Source organism: Ptiloglossa arizonensis, chromosome 7 (genome assembly GCF_051014685.1).
Source record: "Ptiloglossa arizonensis isolate GNS036 chromosome 7, iyPtiAriz1_principal, whole genome shotgun sequence".
NCBI lineage: Eukaryota > Metazoa > Arthropoda > Insecta > Hymenoptera > Colletidae > Ptiloglossa > Ptiloglossa arizonensis.
The window spans coordinates 17814834-17837622 of record NC_135054.1 but is presented as its reverse complement, the minus strand read 5'-3'; the positions used below and the strand labels follow the sequence as shown (position 1 = coordinate 17837622).

The window sequence follows — 22789 nt, the reverse complement described above, 5'->3', positions numbered from 1 at the left end:
CATATGTATATACATATATACATATACATGTGTGTGTGTGTGTATATTATTTTCATTAATATACCTTATCCAATTATTATATTCTTTATGAATCAAACATTACATTCTTAACCATTATTATTTAGTTATTACTATTTTTCACATTTTCGTTGTATGAAGATTTAAATAACATAGAAGAAGAAAAGAAGTATTAATGTAATGAATTCTATCATGTATAAGTAATACTAAAATACTGTTATTCAACAAATAATTCAATAGTATTTGTTAACAAAATTAAAAGACGCATTCTTTTAAAATTTTTTCCTACTTATCGATAAATTAAGTCTGATCATTTTAAAAATGTGATCACTTATACAGTTTCAAAAATAATTAATCAATATAGTGATTACATTCTTAAAAGTTTTGTGTCAATATCTGTAAATTTGTTCTTCCATCATAGCATTCAAATTATTATTGATTCTTATTCATGTCCTCCTTAGAATGCAATGAAGTGATAAATATCATTCTATCACAGTTAAAGTTGCCTTAAGAAAAAAAGTAGACTAATTTACGAATATATATAACACTTTTAAAACAGTCATTTTAGATACTTAGCAGCCCAATCGGTTCGACCATGAAGGCTTCCACTACCTTTTGTATTCAGGACATTTCCATATACACCTGGTTGAAGCGTTCCTTTGTTTGTGGTTTCTGTCAAATTAATCGATCGTTAATAACATATGCGAGTCTTTAACTGTGTAGTTATTATTGATAATTTATTGATTTGAGATTACTTAAATTTTGTTATCTGTGTTGTTTTATTTGACGTTGACTTCAAATACTTACTGATACTTTGTGTACCATAAACACTGGGATAAGGCAACCTTAAAGTTTGATCTGTAATATAACGATTTCTCGGAAGGTAATACTGCTTCGATTGATTCTCAATAGAATTCCTGGGTACCCAAAAGGAGTCTGTGAATTCCTCATACTTTTCCATTGGTTGTCCAACCAAATTCCGCATTAATCTAGGTCGATTTGAGTCGGAGTCACCGTTTCTTCAAGAGCAAAAGAAAATAAGTATTAGAAATACCCAATAAAGAAAACAATAAATACTTGGCCCCCAGAATATCGTAATTATTTTATTAAACACTTTGAATTTACAATAGGGTTTAGAAATACAGTGGAAAAAAATGAATTAAGAGGAATATATGGTTCACAATTGTACACTCATACTTTCGGCCATTCATATTAGAAATAGGGGTGCAAAGTTCGTAAGGATAATAATGAAAATATAACCAACCGATTTCAATGAATGCAATAATAAAATGATCCGGTAATAAATCCTACTGCAATCAATTAGAAATCCTGAAAAAAGATTGCAATGCGATAGAAAATTGTTGTGCCACGTACAAAAAAGGCAATTCGATTATATAAAAAAAGTTATCAAAATTCGTTCGAAAAATTTTACACAGACATTTCCAATATTCAATTTGGAAAACTTGGTCTAAATACAAATAAATATATGGCGGTATAAAAACAATGTTACGAAGACTTTCTGAAACAGTTGCGAAACGTTCAAGAATCATCGCGACAATAATCGATAGGTATTGTGGATACTTTCCATTCACAATTTCGACACAGACATTGTAGACAAACAGCATAACATCGAATACAAGGTTTGAAAGATTCGTCAAATAAGGAATCCTCGATACTTGGACTTTCAATTGCGACCCGCAACTATGTATAAAATAACTACAAATGTTCAGATATTTCAAGACCAACGTTTTACAAGATCTCTTTACCAGAAAGTTGATCAGGTATTTGAAATACTTCTGAAGTTCGTATCGCCAAAGCAGAAAGCATAACAGCATGTATCCCAATATTAACAATAAATGGGGGTTCGGGATTCGCTTTAGGTTTCGGAACTTTCGATACCTGGACGACAGGCTTGTACTCGGCCCAGCGACGTACCGAGCCACAGTGAGGTAGTGCTGTTTTGCCGAAACTTTACGGTCATTCTTCATGTTCGACTGCGACTGATTCCAATGCAGTGTACCCGGTTCGTTCCACGCCGGTAGCGTCCAATTCCCGTTGCTCTGCTTCGAATTGTCTGGTAAATAATTGGCGTTCCAATTGGCACGGTTCTCTTTGTATACTCGTTCTGGGGCAAGCTTTATGTTCACGTTCTCGGGAACGATCTTGCTTCTGACGTGGACAATCAATTATTAGATTATACAATCGCGAGGCAGACGAGATTCCACCTAACATCGCTTTGATTACGAAATTCGGGCAACGCACCCCAGAAGCTCTGCAAAATCGTCCTCGTCCCACTTCGGGGGATTGCTTTTTCGCACATAATTGTTATGGTTCAATAACGGTAGCATCGGTTGTTGTTGTTGTTGCTGCGTCTGCACTATGCTCTCCTGCGCTCTGCGACAATGAACATTTTGTTCGTTACGACGATATTACCATCCCTACGAGACAATGTACTTTACCTGGACTCCAAAGAGTTGTCGAGGATCTCTTGGGAGTAGGCATACTGTTTGGGAACGGGTGGTGGTAGGTTCACTTTGTTCAGAACGATGTCTCGCTGAGACGCGACACCGATCTTTTTACTGTTGATTACACGGGGCACGCTCACTTGAAAGTAAGGATACCTGAGGACAGATAATTTAATAAATCTCGGTCCCTATTACTGGAAATGTTTCTGTCGATTCGAGCTACCTCAGAGACTGTTGAGCCGTAGGTCTTTTTATTGGGTTCCATTGTAGCATATCTTCCATGAATATCACCGCTTCTTGGCTGGCGTTCGGTATTAGAACGTTCAACGATGTCCGAGTAAAGTTCGGGAACTTGAAATTCATGGCGGCAGCCAACTGATATCCCTCCGGCCAATCGTCCTTTTCCGGTGTGCCGATCACGGAGCATATTTTAAAGATCTCGTCGATTTCGCTTTTACCGGGGAACAATGGTCGAAATGTGTACAATTCAGCCATGATGCAACCTACCGCCCAAATGTCAATTGGGCTATTATAGGTGGTCGAATGAAGCAACACTTCCGGCGCTCTGTACCTGAAACAGGTTTCACGGTGTGCTTAGAGAAGTCGATGCGAACGGAAACTGCGAAAATCTATTTGCTCCTAATACACGAAGCGATACAAGCAATCTTTTATATCTAATATTATTCGAATTATTTATATTCCTTGTTCACGGCTACTATCGGCTATTTGCTACAGCTATCAGTTAACAAACCCAAGTACGAGATTGTATTCACCGTACCATCTTTCGTACAGTTACTAAAAGTCTTCTCGGGTGAGTAACTATAGAAGAAAATATTTTACATCGTGCCATATAAAACTATTACCATCTCGTGGACACGTAATCCGTATAGGGTGGCCTTGACCGTATTTCCCTGGCTAGTCCGAAATCGGCAATCTTCACTAATTCTGGTCCCATGCATAATAAATTTTCAGGTTTCATATCGCGATGAAAGAACCCATGTTTATGCATGAAAGCCAGTCCTTGTAACACTTGGTAAACTATATTTCTGATCACCGCCTCCGGGAAGAGTTTGTCCCTGTTGTACAAGAAATTCAGAAACATGTGTCACCGTGTCGTTTCAAACTTTCGCTTGTCCGCTGTTTAAATATCAACATCGAAACCTAAACACGGATCTTAAATCCTACCTATCCTTCATCAACTGATACAGATTCTCCTTCATGTACTCGAAGACGAAGTACAGCACGTCGTTCTCCCGTATCACTTCCTTCAATTTAACCACGTTCGCGTGGCTAAGTTTTTTCAACGACTGAAACAGACCGCGTTTTAATTAATTATTAACATTCCACGATTCGATGATTTCGGGGAAAAATTGTTGTTGATCCTTCTTACTTTCACTTCGCGAAGATTCATAGCTTCCTCCCAGGAATAGTATTTCCTTTTCATTCGTTTTATAGCAACCTTCTCCCCTGTGTCGATGCGTTCTCCAAGAACGACGGAACCGAACGTTCCGTCGCCTAATTGATTCAAAGTTATGTATCGGTTCATCGTCATTTGCGTTTGATTTTATTAAGAACGCCCAAAACACCTGAGACTTGTCAGCTGATTGGCCTTGTCGAAATACTGCTCGTACATTATACTAATCCCTGAAAGGTAAATTTTCGTCGAATGAACGCGTTCCTGATACTCGAAGGTTCGTATTTGTCGAATTTAGAATACCGACGAATCTGGGGGTCTTTATATTTTTCATTTTTAATAGACGCAACAGTTTCAAGTACGGGTGTATATACTTACAACGACGTCACAGTGTTTTTACATTTATCGTTTCGCGTGTCAAACAATTGGCGAAGCAATGGGTAATCTTTTTTTTTTGTGTATAGCAACGCGTTATTTATCCGATCGGGGAGTTGAATTTTACGTTCGTTCATTGCGAAATATTTCGTTCTGTTATCGAGATTGTAATTTTTTATTCAACGAGTAACGGGGTCGAAAGTTGTTCGTATTGATATAAATGGAAGTACGTTTACTTGTCGCGTTTCTGGTCTATTTGGATAATGAATGAATCGCTCGATAGATATATATTCGACTATTTCTGGCCACACCGCACGAATATGGACGCGTTTGATTGTTTTGATCATGCAATATCGGCCAGCCCACGTGCGGCCATTAATACAGAATGCGCGATGACCTTTCACGGTTAAATTACAACTTGTACGATATTGATGTTCGCCAATAGTTAAGTTCGATAGGCTACGATAAATAACGTACACGTGTCTTCTCCTTTTGAAAATAAGAGATCAATTTTTAATCCCGGTAAATGTTTCGTTTAGATCGTTTACTATCTGGCTTCCAATTCGATCGAATCGCTTTGTAGGCTTTTCGCAGTAGCCTACGGTTCATAAATTAATAAAACTCGAATGAAATCACGCTCTCGGTCACGCTTTCATCATCCACGCCCACTTAATGCGTCGATAAATTTTATTTACATTGTGACTTTCTAGGTAGATTTTAAGTAACGCGAATCTCCTCGATCCGGGACCGTCTCTTACCCATAACTTGAGTATTTTGATCCGATACATTTTTAAATCGTCCACGACGAACAACTCGACACGGTGAAAATTAAAATCGATACGAAACAATCTAAACGGAACACTATTTGAAGAAATTTAGAGTACGTTGGATATGCGTTTCACTGGCGTTACGTCATAACGTCGAGTCTATAGATCGTCCGTCGACCGAGAAAAAAAAGCATGAAATTATGATAACAATTCGGTTCGATCCGAGTTTGTTCGTTGTTTGTCCTTGAACGACCTTGAATCACGGGCCATTGGCCCCGTGAAAAGTATCGTAAATGTAAATATTCGAGAAACTCTACTCCCGTTTAACAACGATGTAAAGGTGACGTTCATACCACTTTTGAAACGTCCGCGTTGAACAAATTAATTTTCATACGATGATCGCATCGTTGGAAAGTGTGAAATATTTATTTTAGTTCCGAATATATTTCGTTGACGTTGACGGGTTTGTACACCCTGTGTATCGGTGTAAAATCGATAGAAGTAGAGACTGAACTTTCACTTCTATACGTTTCGTTAAAGACTCCGGGTAAAAGTTTAATCTTGTCGCTAACGTTGAAGCCACCACCGTTGAGGAAACGTTAAAACACCGTTCGTGAAATATGAATCACTATAGGGGTGCCTGTATACACGGCTAGAACGTGCTGGCCGGCCGCTTATGCATGCACGTTGATAACTGAATATCACTTACTTCCAAACGATGACACTCGTCGTTTCCGGATCGATCTACGAATTTTTATTAAAGATACGTGTACTCTATGCCCTTTATACTCCACCGTTTGCGATTACTCGGATTACGTTACCATTCGAACTTTACCCCGGTCTTGAAATTATTTCTTCAATTGGGGGGAAGGAATGTTTCTCGATGGTTTTCGATCGAAGGAACGATCAAAATTGAACGAAATCTATTAAAATACTATGGAGAAAATTTATCCAAAGATCGTTATTTATCGCAATCGTAATCGTAATTTCTTTTATTTCGTTCGTCCAATGATCAATCGATATTTGATGTATCGACATTTACAAAAGCCACTTAAAATACGATTATGGTGTAATATTTTTTTTATTACTACCGTATCTCTTGTACCAGTTACATTTTATCGTTATTGACATTGGAAACTAGTTGTAGTAATTTGTCTAGTACACGATACAGTCTTCGGATGACAATACATTCATTTTTCCCTTGCGTTCTGTTTATCGTTTACAATTCTCTGACAGACTTATTTGGAATGATTTGTCGCTCTTCGGATAATCGAATCATCAATTCGCGTTACGATATTCCCTCGACACCACCACCTACTCGGCCCATCGATAAAACAAACACGTACAACGCGGCGAGTCAACGACGAACGACAAAAAGAAGTTTGCACATGCAAGGCTGTCAGTTACTATCGTTCGTCGTATTAAAAGTAACAATCGCGGCGAAGAGGTTTTCATTTTCCGATCTACGAACGAGGAAAGTATCGTAATTACAAACTACTTTGTATTTCGTACGAAAAAAAAAAAAAGTAATTCTTTTAGCTTCTTTTCTTTATTATCACTCCGATATACGTTCGTCGTCTGTAAAAGTTTCTTCAATGCTTGAATAAATCTCGAAGAAAATTAAATTTTTCATACAAGAATTAAACGAAATTCTCTTCGCTTCTCTATTCCCTCTAACGAAGAAAGAATGAAATTGAATCTCGTACGTTACGTGAATACTTGAATCGCGCGGTGCAATACATTATTGTATTAATTGTAGTGTATTGGAAGCAACGTGCCGATAACAATCGTGACGCATTCGTCCGCGTTTTCTTTGCTTTCCAGTGCAGTGTACCAACTACGACACAACTTTCTTCGACGTTTGACATTGTACGACGAAAAACGATATCGCATCAACCATTCCGAATGACCATACGATAACCCAGTTACGTCCCGAAAGGGTTAACAAATGGCTTTGTCCTACAGGCGCAAGAACACACGAGTGGCCTGGTCGAGATTAGCATTTTCTTAACGCTCGCATGCGGACAATCTCCGTGGCCAGTCAGACATGCGAGGATATAGATTTTCTCCGGTCTCGCTGCTCAAGAAAACACGTATTCTTGGAAAATGTATGCAAGGTGGTAGATACCACGCGACTGATTCGAGCTGTGACGTTGAAACTGATTCAAATGGGGGGGGGGGGGGGGGGGAAAGAAATATTATATTATCAGATGCTACGATTTTCGGTGTTGCTATTATGCATTTGCATACGTGCACACGCATGCTCGTGTAGTCGCAAAATTGAAATAGAACGAAAGAATATTTGATCGTAGAGCAACATTGGTGTGAAAAGCTTTCATCCAGTGGAAAGTAGAAACAACGTTTCTACTAGATAATATTTTTGCTTTCGAGCCAAAAAATTCGCTATAATACTTAAAATGTCACGGTATAATTTGTATTATTTTTTTTTTATCTCAAAAAAAAAAAAACCGTCGATATACTAAATCTAACGAAACCTTACCAACGAGTCCAACTATGTAGCAAATCTAAAACGAAATAAGACCACTAGGACGAAACGTGTTTGGAAAAATTTTATAATTGTAAATTTCGTTGAAATTTTACGTGTACATATATTATAATACAAATAATTATTCTTGTATATAATTTGGAACTTGTAACAGGAACACAATTGTACCCTAAATAACGATCTTCGAACAAACTATAGTATACGTAGCGTACCGATCCCAAATAAATAATAATATTAGACTCGCAACAAATATTTGTAAAATTCAGTACTGCGGGAAATTTCATTGTTCAGTTCTGTTTTAGGAAGTATCAATCTTCATTGTATCGCCAGGCTTACACTTTGGAATAAATTTAACTTTATTCAACATTTTTCTAATGGAAGAGTACCAAAGAACGCGCTCAAATTTCAAGAACAATGTTATTAATTCAGGGAATTGTACTGTTAATACTTGTACAACTGGAGTAAAGTTAAAATTCAATTAAAATGGCAAAATTTCGAACGAGTCAGATTGTTTTAATATCTTAAAAAAGTCACACGTAAGATATGTGAATTCAAACCGACATTTAACGATATTATATCATTAATATTATCATCGATTATATACGCTCGTTAATATTATTTATTCATCCGCGTGCCTCCTAAAAAGTGGTCCAACATGTAACCCTTTTAACTTGCAGTTAGACGATGATTATAGCAGTTTCGCAACTGTTGCTCGAAACAAACGCAATAATCGCTAATTAATACTTACGAAAGGCACGATAATTAATGGAAATATGTTATACTTTTAAAAAATAATAGCATTTTCGGTATAGGTCAGCTTGAACTTTGATCTCTTTCAAATTTGATCGGGCCGCGCTTAGAGAAGTTTTTTTTGTAACTCGTTTACCAAATTTTATGAAAACGGAAACGGTCAATCGCGATCTCTCGAGTGAGCTAAAAAGAAGAAGCTAGGAAAAAAAAACATTGATAGAAATAAGCATTCAACGATCTTTCCGTAATGCATGTACATGTTTTAAAGTTTAAACACTTGGAAGACGATTAAATGTACCACATACATACGTTTCGCGTAGCTGTTAAACCGGAAGTATTGGGTGGTAACGGTTGCTCACGAGTAATCCAATGTTTGACGAAAACGATAATTGTAATTTTTCAACAACTTTAACTCTACTTACGAAACTGGTCGCAATGTGAATCATCAGCATTCCACGTACTTGATTACCTTTCTGCGCAACGCTCGCTTGCAAACTGTTAATCGAGCGGCCATACTTCAACGCGTGTCCATGGTTACGGATACTAACTGAAACTTGAACCACCGGAGGTTGTTCCACGACCAAACCCCATCTGGGTTTTGTATCGTTTAGCCACGGGTTGATCTGGGTTAGATTTGAATTAGATCCAGTCAGTGATGGAATCGTGTACACAGAAACATCAATCGATTCAATAAGATTCATTTCACGTATTTGGAAAGTTCTTGAAATTGTTCAATTCGTTCAAGGCACTGGAAATCTACAATAAAAATCGTACAGTTACTCTTATTGTCATTCGGACGTCATAGTACCATTTCATTCGTTCCTTTATATATTAACAAATTGTTGAAGTAAAGGGAATAATTCTTCGTTCTTTTACTCTAATTTGTAAGATCACATCCAACTTTATATGTACATATGTATTTTATAGCAAAGCTTTTATTTTATTTCACAGTATTTCAAACAAGACACACGTGAATTTGAATAATTGTAAATAACTTTTAATCTTGTACAAGTTACTGTAATTAAAAATTCTATCGTCTCCTCGTAAGAATTATTTCTTAACGAATTATAGAAATTTCAACATAGAATATTGTGGCGATTGGAAACTTTCTAAACAAATTTAGATTGAATTGAATTTAGATAATTATAATTGTCACAAAGAAACTGTTAACGAGAAAAGTTCCAAGTTTCTAAAAACTAAAGCACAGCCAAAATATGGAATAGACATCTTGCGGGAGTTAGTGTCACATAATCTGAAATATCGACTACGTAAATTATCAGTAGTGTTGAAGCGACCTCTTGATTTAAGAATGATGATTCTAGGAACTATATCCAACTGAACCACCGAAATCGGTAAGGGTAGTAAACAAAAATCTCGTCCCTGTACATCGTTTGTAATTCTATAAAATTTATCAGTTTCGAAAAATGTAAAAATATGTTTCATGTGTTTTTACGACTTGATGCGACAACAAATGGAACTGTAACACTTTAACACCATAAAATTAAGAATATTTTCGAAATTATAACCCTAACAGCCTATTCAAATTTTCAAAGACCCATTTATTTTCAGACCCTACTTTGTAATATTTTATATTCTAAGGAAGGAATGTTGAAATAACATTTGGAACTTTAATACCTATTTTTTTGATTCATGATTTAGGATCATTGAAAAGATAAAAGAAATTATTGTTAGGAGTCAGAATCACTCAAAACTGCGAGCAACTCCATTATACTTTAACTTTATATTAGGTTATCAGTCTAATGAACAAATTTTCATGAAATATGTATTATAATATTTTGAGAAAAAATTCTAATACTTGCATAATCAATAGTTTGCATATTTTATTTAAATTACATGTACAAGTGTATTATAATGCAATGGTACGTATTTAATAAATAATAATCTGTTCATAATATTGATAATTTATTGTATACGTAGCTGAAATAATGCCATCTAGCGTTTCATCCACACGATAACTAGAAGCTTGCCATCAAAGAGAAGGGGATGTATTTGGCGTGCCGTATTCCCCTCAAATGGAACGAATTAATGGACCTCTGTGTACATACAGTTATTGTTGAATCAAGTATTTAATAGTTATCGACAGGGCGAGCTGGAAATTAGAACGATTGAGGACAAGCAGAGTCTTTAGTATTTTGTGGTCCAATACATGATCGGGTCATGGCGTATGTTAATGTTGCCGAATGGAAAACTGATCAAGTGTGCGAATGGTTAAAAGGTGCGAAAATTCGAGTTTTTTTTAGAGTTAGTGTATCTTTCTTTGCATCTAGAAAAATGAGTGACTTTTGTTGTTCGTGCATCGTTAAAATTTGCATGTGGAAATACACTTACTATATACGCCCGTGCCTCTCTTTTCTCCCCTCTTTCCTTTTAATCAGTCATTTTATTAGATGTAAAAAACTGCGTTGATTCGTGTAATCATGCATTGCAAGTGCGTAATTCACAGATGATGTGTTACTTCGAAATGAAAATATTAAGTCGTAGAAATGCCTTACGAGTGCAAGCAATAATTTCATTCATTTTTACGATTTCTTGTTCAAAAAATATTTGTCAAAAATTTTACTTACATGTATTTTCTTTAAGTTTAATAAATGCAATTTTTTATGATCTTACTCATTATATTGTCAAATATTAAAGGTCTATGAATGACGCATGAAAAAAACCTAAGATTTCTATTTTGGGAATAAATTATACAAATTCCAAATCAGAAAATAAAAATAAAAATCATGTGTGATGATAATTTAATACATTTTTTGAAATGCTTCAATTTATTTATTGATACAGCACATGGCATTGAATTTGAAATACTGTAATACCATTTAGTTGATACTTCTAAAATAATAAAATTTTTTGAATGAAGATAATTCTTATTGTAGGATTGGATAATTCTGTACTACCTTATGTACATAGTTTTACAAATCATGGCGTCAGTGGACAACAGTTATTAAGTTTAAGACCAGAAGATTTAGAACACCTTGGAGTACTAAAGCTTGGCCATCAAGAAATTATTCTTGAAGCTGTAGAATATTTAAGAAATTTTCATTATGAGCTTGATCGTGAGAATCTGCAACTCCTGGCATTACGGTTATCTTGTCAAGCACACAGTTTACAAAACGAATTGTCCCGTCAGACAGATTCTAAACCTGTTACCACTCAAACGTTATCTGATGTAGCATCGGTTATAACAGCTGTAAAGCCATTAGTAAGGTGGCTCGATCGTCCTCCTTTTAGTGGACAATTAGAATATAATGATAAAAAAGCTGATCTGATGAAACTAGCTTTAGAAATGGCCACATGTGCGCAAAGAGATAGATTTGCAGAAAAACCAATAGAAGAAATCAGAACAATTTGTGGACAACTAGCAAAATTGGCAGATTATATAATACAAGATATTACTGATCCCATGATATTGCAACCTGCTAGTTTAGACTTAGCTACTTTAAAAAAAAAACCTGGAGATGACTTGGTAAGTTTTAAACTAATTTTAATTCTTTTACTTTACTGAAATAATTTTTTCCACATCTCTTTCCCCTATTTTAAATAAATCTCTAATTCATGCAACATACCCAATATATTTAACATAAATTCTAGAATATGTTTTAGAATCAGAGTAAAAAAAATTATCTGCCACATCCTTTGCAGATAAAGCTGCAATCTTTGATACAACACAACTCTGACTTCCTGTTCAGATAATTGTTTAATAGCATACAATGAAACTATTATGAAAGAATATAATTTTCATAATAATATTCCAAGAAATATCTATTATGTATTACAAAAAATTAAAAATTACAAATATGTTTTCTAGGGATTTTATATTTTGCCATCTTTTCATGGAGCTCATCAAATTGCTGAAATTAAATTTGGATCTGCTGCTCATCAATGTGGTAAAATGGAAGAAGGAGATGAAATTGTTCAGGTAGTTTTTCTTTTCTACTTGATATTTCCATATTAGTAATTTATATAAATATTTTAGGTAAATTATCAGACTGTGGTTGGTTGGGAACGAAAAAATCTTTTGGAATTATTTCGCGAGAGTCCTGCTGAAGTATTATTAACTTTAAAGCGTAGACCAAGGCACACAAAAGTGTACGGTCAAATTTATATAAAACCATATCGACTTCCCAGCAATAAGAAAACATCATACACAACACGATGGCAACATAATCTTCCATCGCCAAGACCAGAATTATTGACTATACCAGACTTTACAATGCCATTACCAAGGTATTGCACATATATTCCTCTTATGTACATATATAAATATATAATGTTTACTTCCTTGTATAATATTTGATTTAAATTTGTTCAGGCATATGCCAAAGAATCCCAGTCCAGAACCTGCAAGTATTTTAGATACTGTCAATATATTAGACACAATGATCATAGATAGTAGTGACTCGGATAGCGAAGCGGAACCACCTTTATCAATTAGATTATATTCAACAAAACCAAGAAATTCGGTTCAAAGACGAGCTACTATAACTGGTGCTAGTCCTACTACTAAGCATGGCATTGATATTGAACAATTTTGGAAAGAATTGAAACAGGAGCATAGTACAACTTCTCAATTACGCGATAAAGCTGCATCTTGTGCTCATGGTCTAGATAATGTACCTTCAAATTTACGACCGCAAACATGCATAAGTATAGAACAATGTAAAAGAAAGAAAAAGCCTGATGGGCAACCTGATGACAAAAAACTACAGTTTCAAGAGAAATCTGTTAAATCTGATGTTCCTCAGATAGATAATACAATTAACATAATACATGAAGTAAAGGATGAATGTAAAACTATTCAAAATTGTGAGGAAACGTTAACTATTAGTAATACAAATAGTCCCAATCAGATTCCTCAAACATCTGTTAATGTTACCAATAATAATAACAATTTGAGTGATACAAGTGTGCCTTTAGATGAGTGCAACAATTTTATTAGAGATAGACATAGTAATAGTAAAAATATAGTAAGCGGTAAAGATTCTAGTATATGTAGTGTTAAAGAGCGCGGGAAATTGGATAAAAGTTACAGTACACCAGCGTATGATTTAATGGATACTGATAATGTAGAAGACAGAAAACAAAAGCTATTTTGTACATTAGAATCGTCTGCAAATAATGTAAGCAATGTATCTGCAACTAAGACTGATATTCAACTAATTTCTACAAATATGGGAGAACAACAAAAGTTGAAAGATATTGGTGATCAAAAACAAAGTACTCATGTGAATCTTGATAGAAAAGTTGTTCAAAATATTAGTGATATTGACATGCATACTTTACGAAATAATGAAGAACACTACAATGAAACATCTCAACACTTGGATTTGCTTAAAACATTTATACGTAAGGTAAATGATGTAAGTCATGGAAGCAGTATAAAAAATAACCAAAGCAATAATGAATGTATTATTTCTGATGTAAATAAATATGAGAAGAAAAAAATAATAAATAATTTAAACGTTGAATTAGAAAATATATCAAAGGCGGCGTTTAGCACTAAAAATTTTGCAAACAATTCAAGTTCGAATCGTGAAATAAATGAAGATAAGCTAGAATCAAGAAATAGTTATATGCACAATGATAGTGAAAGCAATTTAAGTCCGACTAAATTTGGAAAAATTTTCCAAACCTTTAATTGTGCCTCCATAGATCATACAAAATTAATGGAAAAAAAATCTTCCACTGTATCAATAAAAGAAAAAATGCAAATTCAAGAACAAGTATGGACAAACTGTGATTTGACTTCTACTGAAGATGATACACTGACTATTACTCAGAACATTCCTCAAATTCAGATTTGTCAAAAAACACAGACTGATAATACAAATATTGAAGAGTCAATCAATCAGGGAAATATTATACAGTCTTGCAAATATGTAGAGCTAACAAAGGTTGAATCTAGTAAGAAGCTAGAACCTAAATCTCATTTAATACCTCCAGATCCTCCTCCACGTAAATATTATCCAAAATTAACAAGTTCACCTTTTGATAACACTTCAAAGGTTCTTGAAGATCAAGAAAAACATTATGCATCTCAAAGACCTAATGTTAGAAGAGATTTAAAAAAACCAGAATTTTGTATGGAAAATCATATTAAAAGCAATTTGAATCTTCCAGAAAAACAAGATTATTTTGATGTTTCTAATAGTTTTATAGAAAAATCAATAGAATTGATTGATGAATTAAATACTTTAGATAATGAATGCAAACCTAGTTTAAACATGGATTCTTCATACAGAGAATACAATGATAAGCAAATAAAGGAAGACAAATCTATCTGTGATAAGTACGAACCTTTTGTTGAAAAGTTTGGTTACAGCAGTTCAGGATTGGAATGCCACAATTCTGAATCTTGTTTTCAAAATATGGATTCTCCAGATGGTTCATGCTCTTCAAAGCAATTACAATCCCTAGAACATAAATCGAAAGTTTATGAAAAGGAGAAAAATTTTGAAAAAGGAGTAGTCAATAAGGCTATGATGGTAGCTAGAAGTATTGGACTACATGGAAGTTTAAATAAATCTTCCAGTAGCAGTCCCAGAAGTAGTAGAAAGCGAAGCATATTATTTGCAAGTAAGAATTTAAAGTATACAAGAACTATTTACCAATTCATAAATACTTACATTTCATATTATTCATTGCTGTATTGTTTCTTTTGCTTTCCTATCTTTTAGGAAAAAGAAATATTTCTGTTAAAGATATAGGTACAGGTGATTTAGAAAGCTGGTTAGCATACCGTACAAGAGGTGCAGGTGGTGCTTGGGCTAAAGCTTGGTTTATCTTAAAGTGTTCTTCTTTATACAGGTTTGTTATTCAATTTTTATGTTCTATTTTATGTTCTACAAATATTTATTTGATTATGTTTATAAATACAGGTTTAAAACTCAAACCAGCATGAAAGCAGATTGTCTCATAGCTTTAACAGGATTTACTGTGTCTCGAGCTGCTGAAGTAAAATCAAGAAAATATGCATTCAAAGTTTACCACACAGGAACAGTATTTTATTTTTCTGCAGATACAGAAGATTCTCTTACTCTATGGTTAGAGGGAATTAATAAAGCAACCTTAGGTGTGGATGGTCACAGTCGAAATAGTGCTCTTTTTAGTGAAACTGATGAGAGCGATGGTGAACAAAAAACTAAAGTTAAAAACACCCATACTGCAGAATATAAACCAAATCTTGAGAAATCGTTTGGATCGTTAAAAAAAGTCGTCCGCAAAGATTCTTCCGGATATAAAGATCATGAAATTAGTGGTGCTAGTTTAGATAGAAAATACTTAAAATTTCTTGGTACAAGAAATCATAATGTTCCTGTCCCGACTGCGCAATTTCGAAGTTACAGAAGAGTGCTTCCTACATCAATGCCTAACAAGTAAATCTACTTAATAAGGAATCTTCTGTTTAAAATTATGTTATAATATTAATTTTCCTTTTCAGGAAACAAGACTCTGTTCCAAATTCACCAGACTTACAAATGACAATCGCAGGAAGTACATTTTATGGATTATGTGCATCGCAAAGTACTACTGATATGTCAAGCAGTTCTCAAGATATGGGTGATTACAGGCGTACAACAGACAGGTAACATTTTGTGTTGCATGTTGTAAGGCTAATACCACTTTTGTTGCTTTTGTGCATAATATTTACTTTTTAAACATATTCGTTAAATTTAAATTACTATCATACTATTTTCTTCACAATAGAAATATATTTTTAACTTTAAAAGACGATAAAAAATCCTGATAAGTATTGTTATACTTTTTATTTTATAATAAAATAATTTACACTAAATATTGATTAAATTTATTTTACATGTTTATATTTTGTGCATGTCGTTCCTTATTTTAATCAATTTCCTCTCTTCTATCCTTAAGTGGACTTACTGTAGTTAATATTTACTGTCAAGTTTTCTATCATATGTACATATACATTTTCATCAAACATTCTCTTTTATCTTATTGAGTATGGTAAAATAGTAAAACAATGTTTTAATATAGGTGTCTTAATAGCAGAAATAGAAGACCTGATGAGCTACAAGGTTTTATCACATTAGAAGAATTTATGTTATCTCAACAAGAAGATCGAAGACAAATAACAAGAAATAGATCTGTATCACCACGGATGACACCTTTAACTAGTGATCATGTTCATGTTCAACATAGAAATTTTCATGACAATGGAACAGTTAATGAACAATCTAAAATTGCTGCTGAAACAACTGTTAGTAATGATATTATACATGGTCGAAATAAAAATAACACTGAGATAGTAAATAATATTGCATTGTATGGATACACACGAAATATGGACAACTTACATACACCAAGACAATTAAGTGGAGATTTTGATTTTGAAAGAAATGAAAATAAAAGTGAATCGTCAAAATGTTCAATTCACAAAAAATCAAGTGAATTTAGTTGTATTCATAAGAAAAACACACTAGATGGACTAAATTCTCCACAAGTGAAGCCATGTGATTTAACTCGTTTCAAGAATATTACACACGATCAGAAACAATCAACTTCTTTATACCACAGTAAATCAGATACTGCGGAAAAGTTTGATAAACAAACAAGTATGGTTTGTGAATACAATACTAATGCTTATATGTATCAAGCACAATCTTCAAATAATCATGAAATCTCTAGATCATATGATTATTACTCAACAAGAAATATCAGTAATTTAGTCGAAGATATTAAAACAGTTCCAAAACGACTTGTACGCCACGATGGTAAGTTTTATATTAAAATAATAACTTTGCAGAACATACAAAAAAACTTTGTTTTAGGTTGTTCTGGATCTAGCAGCGATCTTACATATCATGCATCTTATGAAACTTTGCAACGTGCAAAAAAAGATGCGAACGTAAGTCGCAAAGGAAGTTTCAACTTAACAAGTCGTCGTGATCATACTTCGTCAGATAAACATTGGTTAGATTCTTTACGACGAAACGATAAAAAAGATGTCGATTATGATAAAACTCGTTTAAAAAATGTAGCGCAATACCAACCACCACCTATACCAACTTCTCCATTTGAACAAGAGGGAATGACAGCTGCATTCGAAATGCATTTGGATAAAGGTGAACAGGTTCAAAAATCAAGCCGCTTGAGAAATTTATTTGGCAATAAAAATCAACAAAAACCTTGCACACTTGATCTGCCTAAAGAAACTCAAAAGACCTTACTAGGTAAAAAAATGCATTCATTTTAAATTATTACTATATTTTATAATAATTTTTACATTATTTTTACAGGGTCGCCAAGATTACATAGGGCATTGTTTCGAGAAAAATGTTACAATCAATCACGATTACCCAGTCGATCAAATAGCCAAAGTCCTGGTGATAGTGGAATCAGTCAATCTATTAGTTCCTATAGTGGAAATAGTCCACAAACACTCAGTCAAAGTTTTAGCTCGGTTAGTTCTGTTAGTGATTGGAGTCCAGATACACCATCACCATGTACCCCAAACTTAACACCAAAAGTATGTATTTAAGTAACGTAGGAATTTTGAAAATTATATCAAACATATTCTATAATGTGAAAAATTTTGTTGTAGACTGGTGCAAATCATTCCTTATGTCAAAAAGGGTTTAACAACACAGGCAGACATTCGTTAAACCCACCAACATTACCTTATATACCACCGCCTACATCACCACCACCTGATTATCCTGGTCTTGAATATCCACCAGTATTTGAACCTGGTACATATTCTCTTTTGGATGCTTCGTTACTACGAAATCGTAATAAAAGTAATCGAGACACTCATTAATCAATGATATCATGACGCGGTTCATTGACCCACATATAATAGCCAAAGATAATTTGTTTTATTATTCATTAATGTAATCTGGTGTTTTTATATGAGAAATTTAAGAGTTTACTAGTATTTTTCTATAAAGTATTCAAATTTAACCGTCCATTTTAGAACCATTTGAATGTTATCAAAATCTTTTTGTATAAATTAAAATTGTGAACTATCCACTCAGAATAATACAATTGATGTGTAATATATACTATGTTAGCTGAGTGGACGACTGAAATTAATATCATATACCAATGCCTTTGTAAGTATACTAAACTTACCATTTGTATCTAATTTAAAGGGATTCCATTTTGTTATTATGATTATATGTAATTATTGTTGCTATAAATGAGTAAATTGAGTCGTTTTATTGTATTTTTTAAAATATTTTTAAAAAGTATTATGTAAATTAAACATTTATTGTATATGAATTATGTAATCCTACATTATTTAATAAGGACATATATTTACATACAGAATGTTACAAGTCCATTCTCCTTTTACATAAAAGGCTATCCGAAGACTATAGTAATATATTATCTAAAGAAAAAAGATTATAAAAAGTTAAAATATATTAGATCAATTAGAAAGCATAAATTATTTATGATATCAAATTAAAAATTAATTCACACATAAGAGTACTTTCAAATAATTATTTCTATTTTAATCTTAACATGGAACAATCTTTATTATACGTGTATGTAGAACATTAAGTTAACAAATAGTTTTAAATACAGAAAAGGGAAGTGTTCTTTTAAGTAAGTGAAACATAAGAACAATACAAGTAGCATTTTTACAAAATATAGTGAATAATAATGCATAACACATTTTTAAAAGTATTTTATATACATATCATAGATACACATACATTTATATATGGTGCAATGTTGTTTAAAGTACCTACATGTTTTATATCAATTTTTTATATAATTAACTTTATACTTTAGCTATTAACGTAATTTGAGGTGCATGACTTTCATTATAATTTATGCTCAAAAAATTTTTTAAAAATATACAATTAAATAGCATTGAAATGGCTAATTATATATTTTCTGTACTTTTATAATAATTTGTAATTATTATACATATTTTAAATATACTAAAAAATGTTTAATTATATATAATGAGATTTGGCTACAAATATAAAATTGATTTATTGAAACGAACATTTGCAACACAATAATTAGATTATATTGAACAAGTTCAAACACAACATTAAATAAAATACATTGCAAAATTTTATTATTTCTTTTTAATATGTGCAATTATCATAACAATATTAATTATTGCTTTAACGTATTTATTTTAATACTTTAAAACCGATTGGCACTAACGCTAAATTGTATCGCATTAAACATTGCTGGTGAATTTTTGAAACTTACATATGTGCATAAACAAACTGATACGTTCATATTGTAATTAAAATGTCAATTAAAAATTAAAATACAAAAGTTTCACTATTAAATTAAGGTTTGACTATTTTGAATTCGGTAACTTTTCTTATTTGAATTGAATGTATATATTTGTTTCCATTTCCTTCCTTACAATTTCAATGTGTCGATTTTTCATGTTCGATTGAAAGATGTCGTTTCGTACGTACCAGGGAGTCTGTCGTGTTTGTATGTGAATCGGTAAATTCTGAACTTTATTTGTACTTTACTTGATATATCTTATTTATTACCATGGATACGAAATAATTTCGTTATTTAAAAACATTATAGTTTACTATAATATGGTTAGTAAAACACAATTTATAATTAAATTTTAATAATTCTGATTTCTAACGTTATATGTTAGTACTAAATAAATATTTACATATTTTAATAAAGGCATGATAAAGAAACAAATTGAATATTATATGATTATAAAATGAATTAAAATATATCGATAATTTTCTAACCTTTTCAGTAATTTTAATATATACGCATTAATATGCACACGTGTTATAAGGACGGATTAAGAAATTTTTATAAAACATGTCAGATACAATAGATTATATTGATTTAACGGTAGATTCACCAACAAATAAACCTTTGAGATTACAAAATAGAAATGCTGAAAATATATCTAACAATACAGTAAGAAGAAGGCGAAGAAAGCATAATTTACCTAAACAACCAACATCATCGTCATCACTTCATGATTCTGTGATGTATGTATTATTTTAATAGTTCTACAACATTACATTATATATGTTAAACAAATTTAAACAGTATTAATAAAATAAATTTTGTTTAGAGAAATACCAGGTGAAAATACATGTACATCAAAGGAAATCAGAAATGTAGTTCAAATTAATAATCTAAGCGAAGATATTGGAATTTATTGCACCAATGATTCTAGTTCAAAAAGATTAATTGCACTTTCATGTCCAATATGTTATGAACAATTATCTTCTGAAACAAAACCTATGTCTACTCGTTGTGGGCATATATTCTGTGCACAATGTTTAGAACAAACTCTACGTACTGCAAAAAAATGTCCAACATGTCAAAGAGCTGTTAGATTTCAAAATTGTACTCGTTTATATTTTTAACCTATGTACGTTGTTGATTTGTTATTGCTTTCTCTCTCTCTCTCTCTCTCTCTCTCTCTCTCTCTCTCTCTCTACATCTATCTAGACACATATATACATTATCATTAAAACATAATTTGATATAAAGTCATATAAATTATTCAAACAAAAACAAATAGTAAATAACTATTAATCATTGATATAGACAAGAATTAAAAGTAACATTTTAATGGTCAATAATATATATCTTATTCAGTTACACAAAATTGAATACCTCAAATGAAGATAATTTTTATATATTTAGAATGGTCTGTATTATGGTTTTTATATACTCATTATGTTCAGTTAGATTTAGTCTAGATATTTCAAATTTAACTGTTTGATTACATCTTGCTTTAAAGCAAATTTGATGTTTACACTTGGTTGTCACCTTAAAGTGTCCTCTTCAGTGTATTTGCATGCCTAAATGAATAAAGTTTATACATTAATATAATTACACATTTTAAGTAGTATCATACGTTTTTGTTTAACATAATTAAAATTAAAAAATGTTTAAAAAAAAGAAAAGTAAAATAACATGTTTCTGTAGTGGTACTGCAATAGGAATAACAGGTAAAAATGATTTCAAGTACTGATAATTGTTCACATAACTATAATATTTTCTATTATTGTATGCATACTGTCTATATTCATAGCTGGCATAATAATTGGAAAATTACTTTCGACCCCATCAACAGTACAATCTCAAAATTATGGTAAGTTTCTTTAAATATTCTGGATTAAATGAGAAAATACACATAAAATATATATTACTAATACTTATTATTTCTTCACAGAACTTAAACCTTTTACCAATGAAAGAGTAATTGAATATTCTCAGGACAATAATGCTCATGAAAATGTAAATTTTTATACACAGTCTAAAAGTATTTCTCAATATGAAAGTACTAGCAACAAAGAACAACCAGCGTCTGAGACTTCTTTGATAAAGTTGAATTATGATTTCAAAGATAATATTAATGACCTTAATTCAGAACAGAAATACAGTCCAAATGTTCAGAAAATTGTTTATAATAAAAAGAATCAATTACATAATATAAGCATAGAAGATAATGTTGAATATAATTCATGTGATGAAATTTTCTCAGATTGTAAGGAAGACTAGGTATATAAGATAAATCATCTTCCTAAATCTAAAAATATAAAAAAAGAATTATCAAGCATTATGTTGTCAGAAAGTACTGACTTAACAACAATGGGAGTTACAAATATTTCAGGAATAATAAATATTAAAAGCATGACCAATACCAACAAAAAGAACATTTTAAAGCATACAAAACATTGTACTAGCACAGAATTAACAAAAATGTTTAACAATTTGCCTAATGATTCCCATACTATTGATATTACAGTTTATAATAATCTTCAAAAGGCAGAAAGTTTTATGATCAATTAGAATATATTAGAGAGTTACACTACTAATATGACCACATATAACAGTGTCTTACAATCTGTCAAAACAGAAGATCAAATTTCATATCCAACTACCCTTCGTGATTTTTCTGAAACTGATTTAATCTCTTCTACAAAAGTAAATTATTCAGATAATATGTAAAAGTTAGTCTATGAAAATCAAAAACTTTTATTATTTTCATAGAGTTAAGGATTTAAGAAAAGTATTACTATTTTAATTTATATCAATATAAGAGATTCACCAGAATGAAAAAATATATTATTTCGATAATTATAAAATAAATAAATCGTTTAGTATAATTATAATATGCATGTATTTTGTTTTTTATAAAATAAATTTCAATATGAAATCAAATATTTTTCTATTTGCATTTAATATCTGGAATAATGTTCTAAAATACTACTTATTTATATTGTTGTCAAATTAGAAGTATAATTAAGAAGTGCTATTTTAAATTTATAAAAATGTTTAGGATTTAACTTAGACATTGACATCTCAATGAAAGACATAAAATAAATTTTTGAAGCCAGAGAAAAATACCATAATTTATTTAACATTGTAAAAATATAACATACAATATTTTTATCTTACTTTTTACTATTTAAAAAAAACTGTATTATTTTTTCATCTTTGATGTTATATTTCAAATACTATTTTATTTGTATTTACT

The 22789-nt window shown here is 31.9% G+C and overlaps 3 protein-coding genes across 11 annotated transcripts; 2 read left to right on the top strand and 1 right to left on the bottom strand.

Moving 5' to 3' along the window:
- Positions 1-287: 287 nt before the first annotated feature.
- LOC143149086 (serine/threonine-protein kinase ICK) lies at positions 288-15770 on the bottom strand. Of its 8 annotated transcripts, none has more exons than XM_076316160.1 (13): positions 15053-15770; positions 14940-14983; positions 14611-14726; positions 8601-9051; positions 3874-4127; positions 3669-3790; positions 3347-3559; positions 2707-3054; positions 2478-2639; positions 2281-2412; positions 1918-2187; positions 826-1037; positions 288-690 (listed from the first exon to the last, which is right to left on the bottom strand). In XM_076316160.1, exons 5-13 carry the CDS (start codon positions 4033-4035, stop codon positions 578-580), a joined length of 1734 nt encoding a protein of 577 aa, XP_076172275.1. In that variant the 5' UTR covers positions 4036-4127; positions 8601-9051; positions 14611-14726; positions 14940-14983; positions 15053-15770; the 3' UTR covers positions 288-577. The 8 variants fall into 8 exon arrangements, 1 of the variants encoding a protein (XP_076172275.1); XR_012992685.1 differs by lacking the exon at positions 288-690 and having other exon boundaries at positions 929-1037; positions 1283-2187; positions 15053-15262; positions 15351-15770; XR_012992683.1 differs by lacking the exon at positions 288-690 and having other exon boundaries at positions 929-1037; positions 1283-2187.
- Positions 10284-18491, top strand: Cnk (connector enhancer of ksr). 2 transcript variants are annotated; one of them, XM_076316158.1, is made up of 12 exons: positions 10284-10531; positions 11190-11779; positions 12122-12232; positions 12290-12540; positions 12626-14889; positions 14991-15120; positions 15192-15689; positions 15755-15898; positions 16315-17051; positions 17109-17510; positions 17577-17806; positions 17882-18491. In XM_076316158.1, the coding sequence occupies exons 1-12, from the start codon at positions 10474-10476 to the stop codon at positions 18095-18097; spliced, it is 5631 nt and encodes a 1876-aa protein (XP_076172273.1). In that variant the 5' UTR covers positions 10284-10473; the 3' UTR covers positions 18098-18491. The 2 variants fall into 2 exon arrangements, with proteins under 2 accessions (XP_076172273.1, XP_076172274.1); XM_076316159.1 differs by lacking the exons at positions 17577-17806; positions 17882-18491 and having other exon boundaries at positions 17109-17250; positions 17319-17492.
- Positions 18492-19695: 1204 nt separating this feature from the next.
- Positions 19696-22458, top strand: LOC143149655 (uncharacterized). The gene is made up of 7 exons (XM_076317226.1): positions 19696-19865; positions 20039-20282; positions 20369-20664; positions 21275-21400; positions 21482-21805; positions 21881-22084; positions 22169-22458. Exons 2-7 carry the CDS (start codon positions 20107-20109, stop codon positions 22258-22260), a joined length of 1218 nt encoding a protein of 405 aa, XP_076173341.1. The 5' UTR covers positions 19696-19865; positions 20039-20106; the 3' UTR covers positions 22261-22458.
- The last annotated feature ends 331 nt before the right edge of the window (positions 22459-22789 follow it).

What these genes read in the sequence shown, in the direction of transcription:
- LOC143149655 (XM_076317226.1), top strand. Translation starts at nt 20,107, where the DNA reads ATGTCAGATACAATAGATTATATTGATTTAACGGTAGATTCACCAACA. An exon ending in AGTACAATCTCAAAATTATG is followed by an intron (nt 21,401 to 21,481) that starts GTAAGTTTCTTT and finishes ATTTCTTCACAG; the next exon opens with AACTTAAACCTTTTACCAAT. An exon ending in TAATCTTCAAAAGGCAGAAA is followed by an intron (nt 22,085 to 22,168) that starts GTTTTATGATCA and finishes CTGTCAAAACAG; the next exon opens with AAGATCAAATTTCATATCCA.
- Cnk (XM_076316158.1), top strand. Translation starts at nt 10,474, where the DNA reads ATGGCGTATGTTAATGTTGCCGAATGGAAAACTGATCAAGTGTGCGAA. An exon ending in AAAAACCTGGAGATGACTTG is followed by an intron (nt 11,780 to 12,121) that starts GTAAGTTTTAAA and finishes TATGTTTTCTAG; the next exon opens with GGATTTTATATTTTGCCATC. An exon ending in AACTCAAAAGACCTTACTAG is followed by an intron (nt 17,511 to 17,576) that starts GTAAAAAAATGC and finishes TTATTTTTACAG; the next exon opens with GGTCGCCAAGATTACATAGG.
- LOC143149086 (XM_076316160.1), bottom strand. Translation starts at nt 4,035, where the DNA reads ATGACGATGAACCGATACATAACTTTGAATCAATTAGGCGACGGAACG. An exon ending in ACGGCTCAACAGTCTCTGAG is followed by an intron (nt 2,640 to 2,706) that starts GTAGCTCGAATC and finishes ATCTGTCCTCAG; the next exon opens with GTATCCTTACTTTCAAGTGA. An exon ending in AGTACAAGCCTGTCGTCCAG is followed by an intron (nt 1,038 to 1,917) that starts GTATCGAAAGTT and finishes TTGCTCTTGAAG; the next exon opens with AAACGGTGACTCCGACTCAA.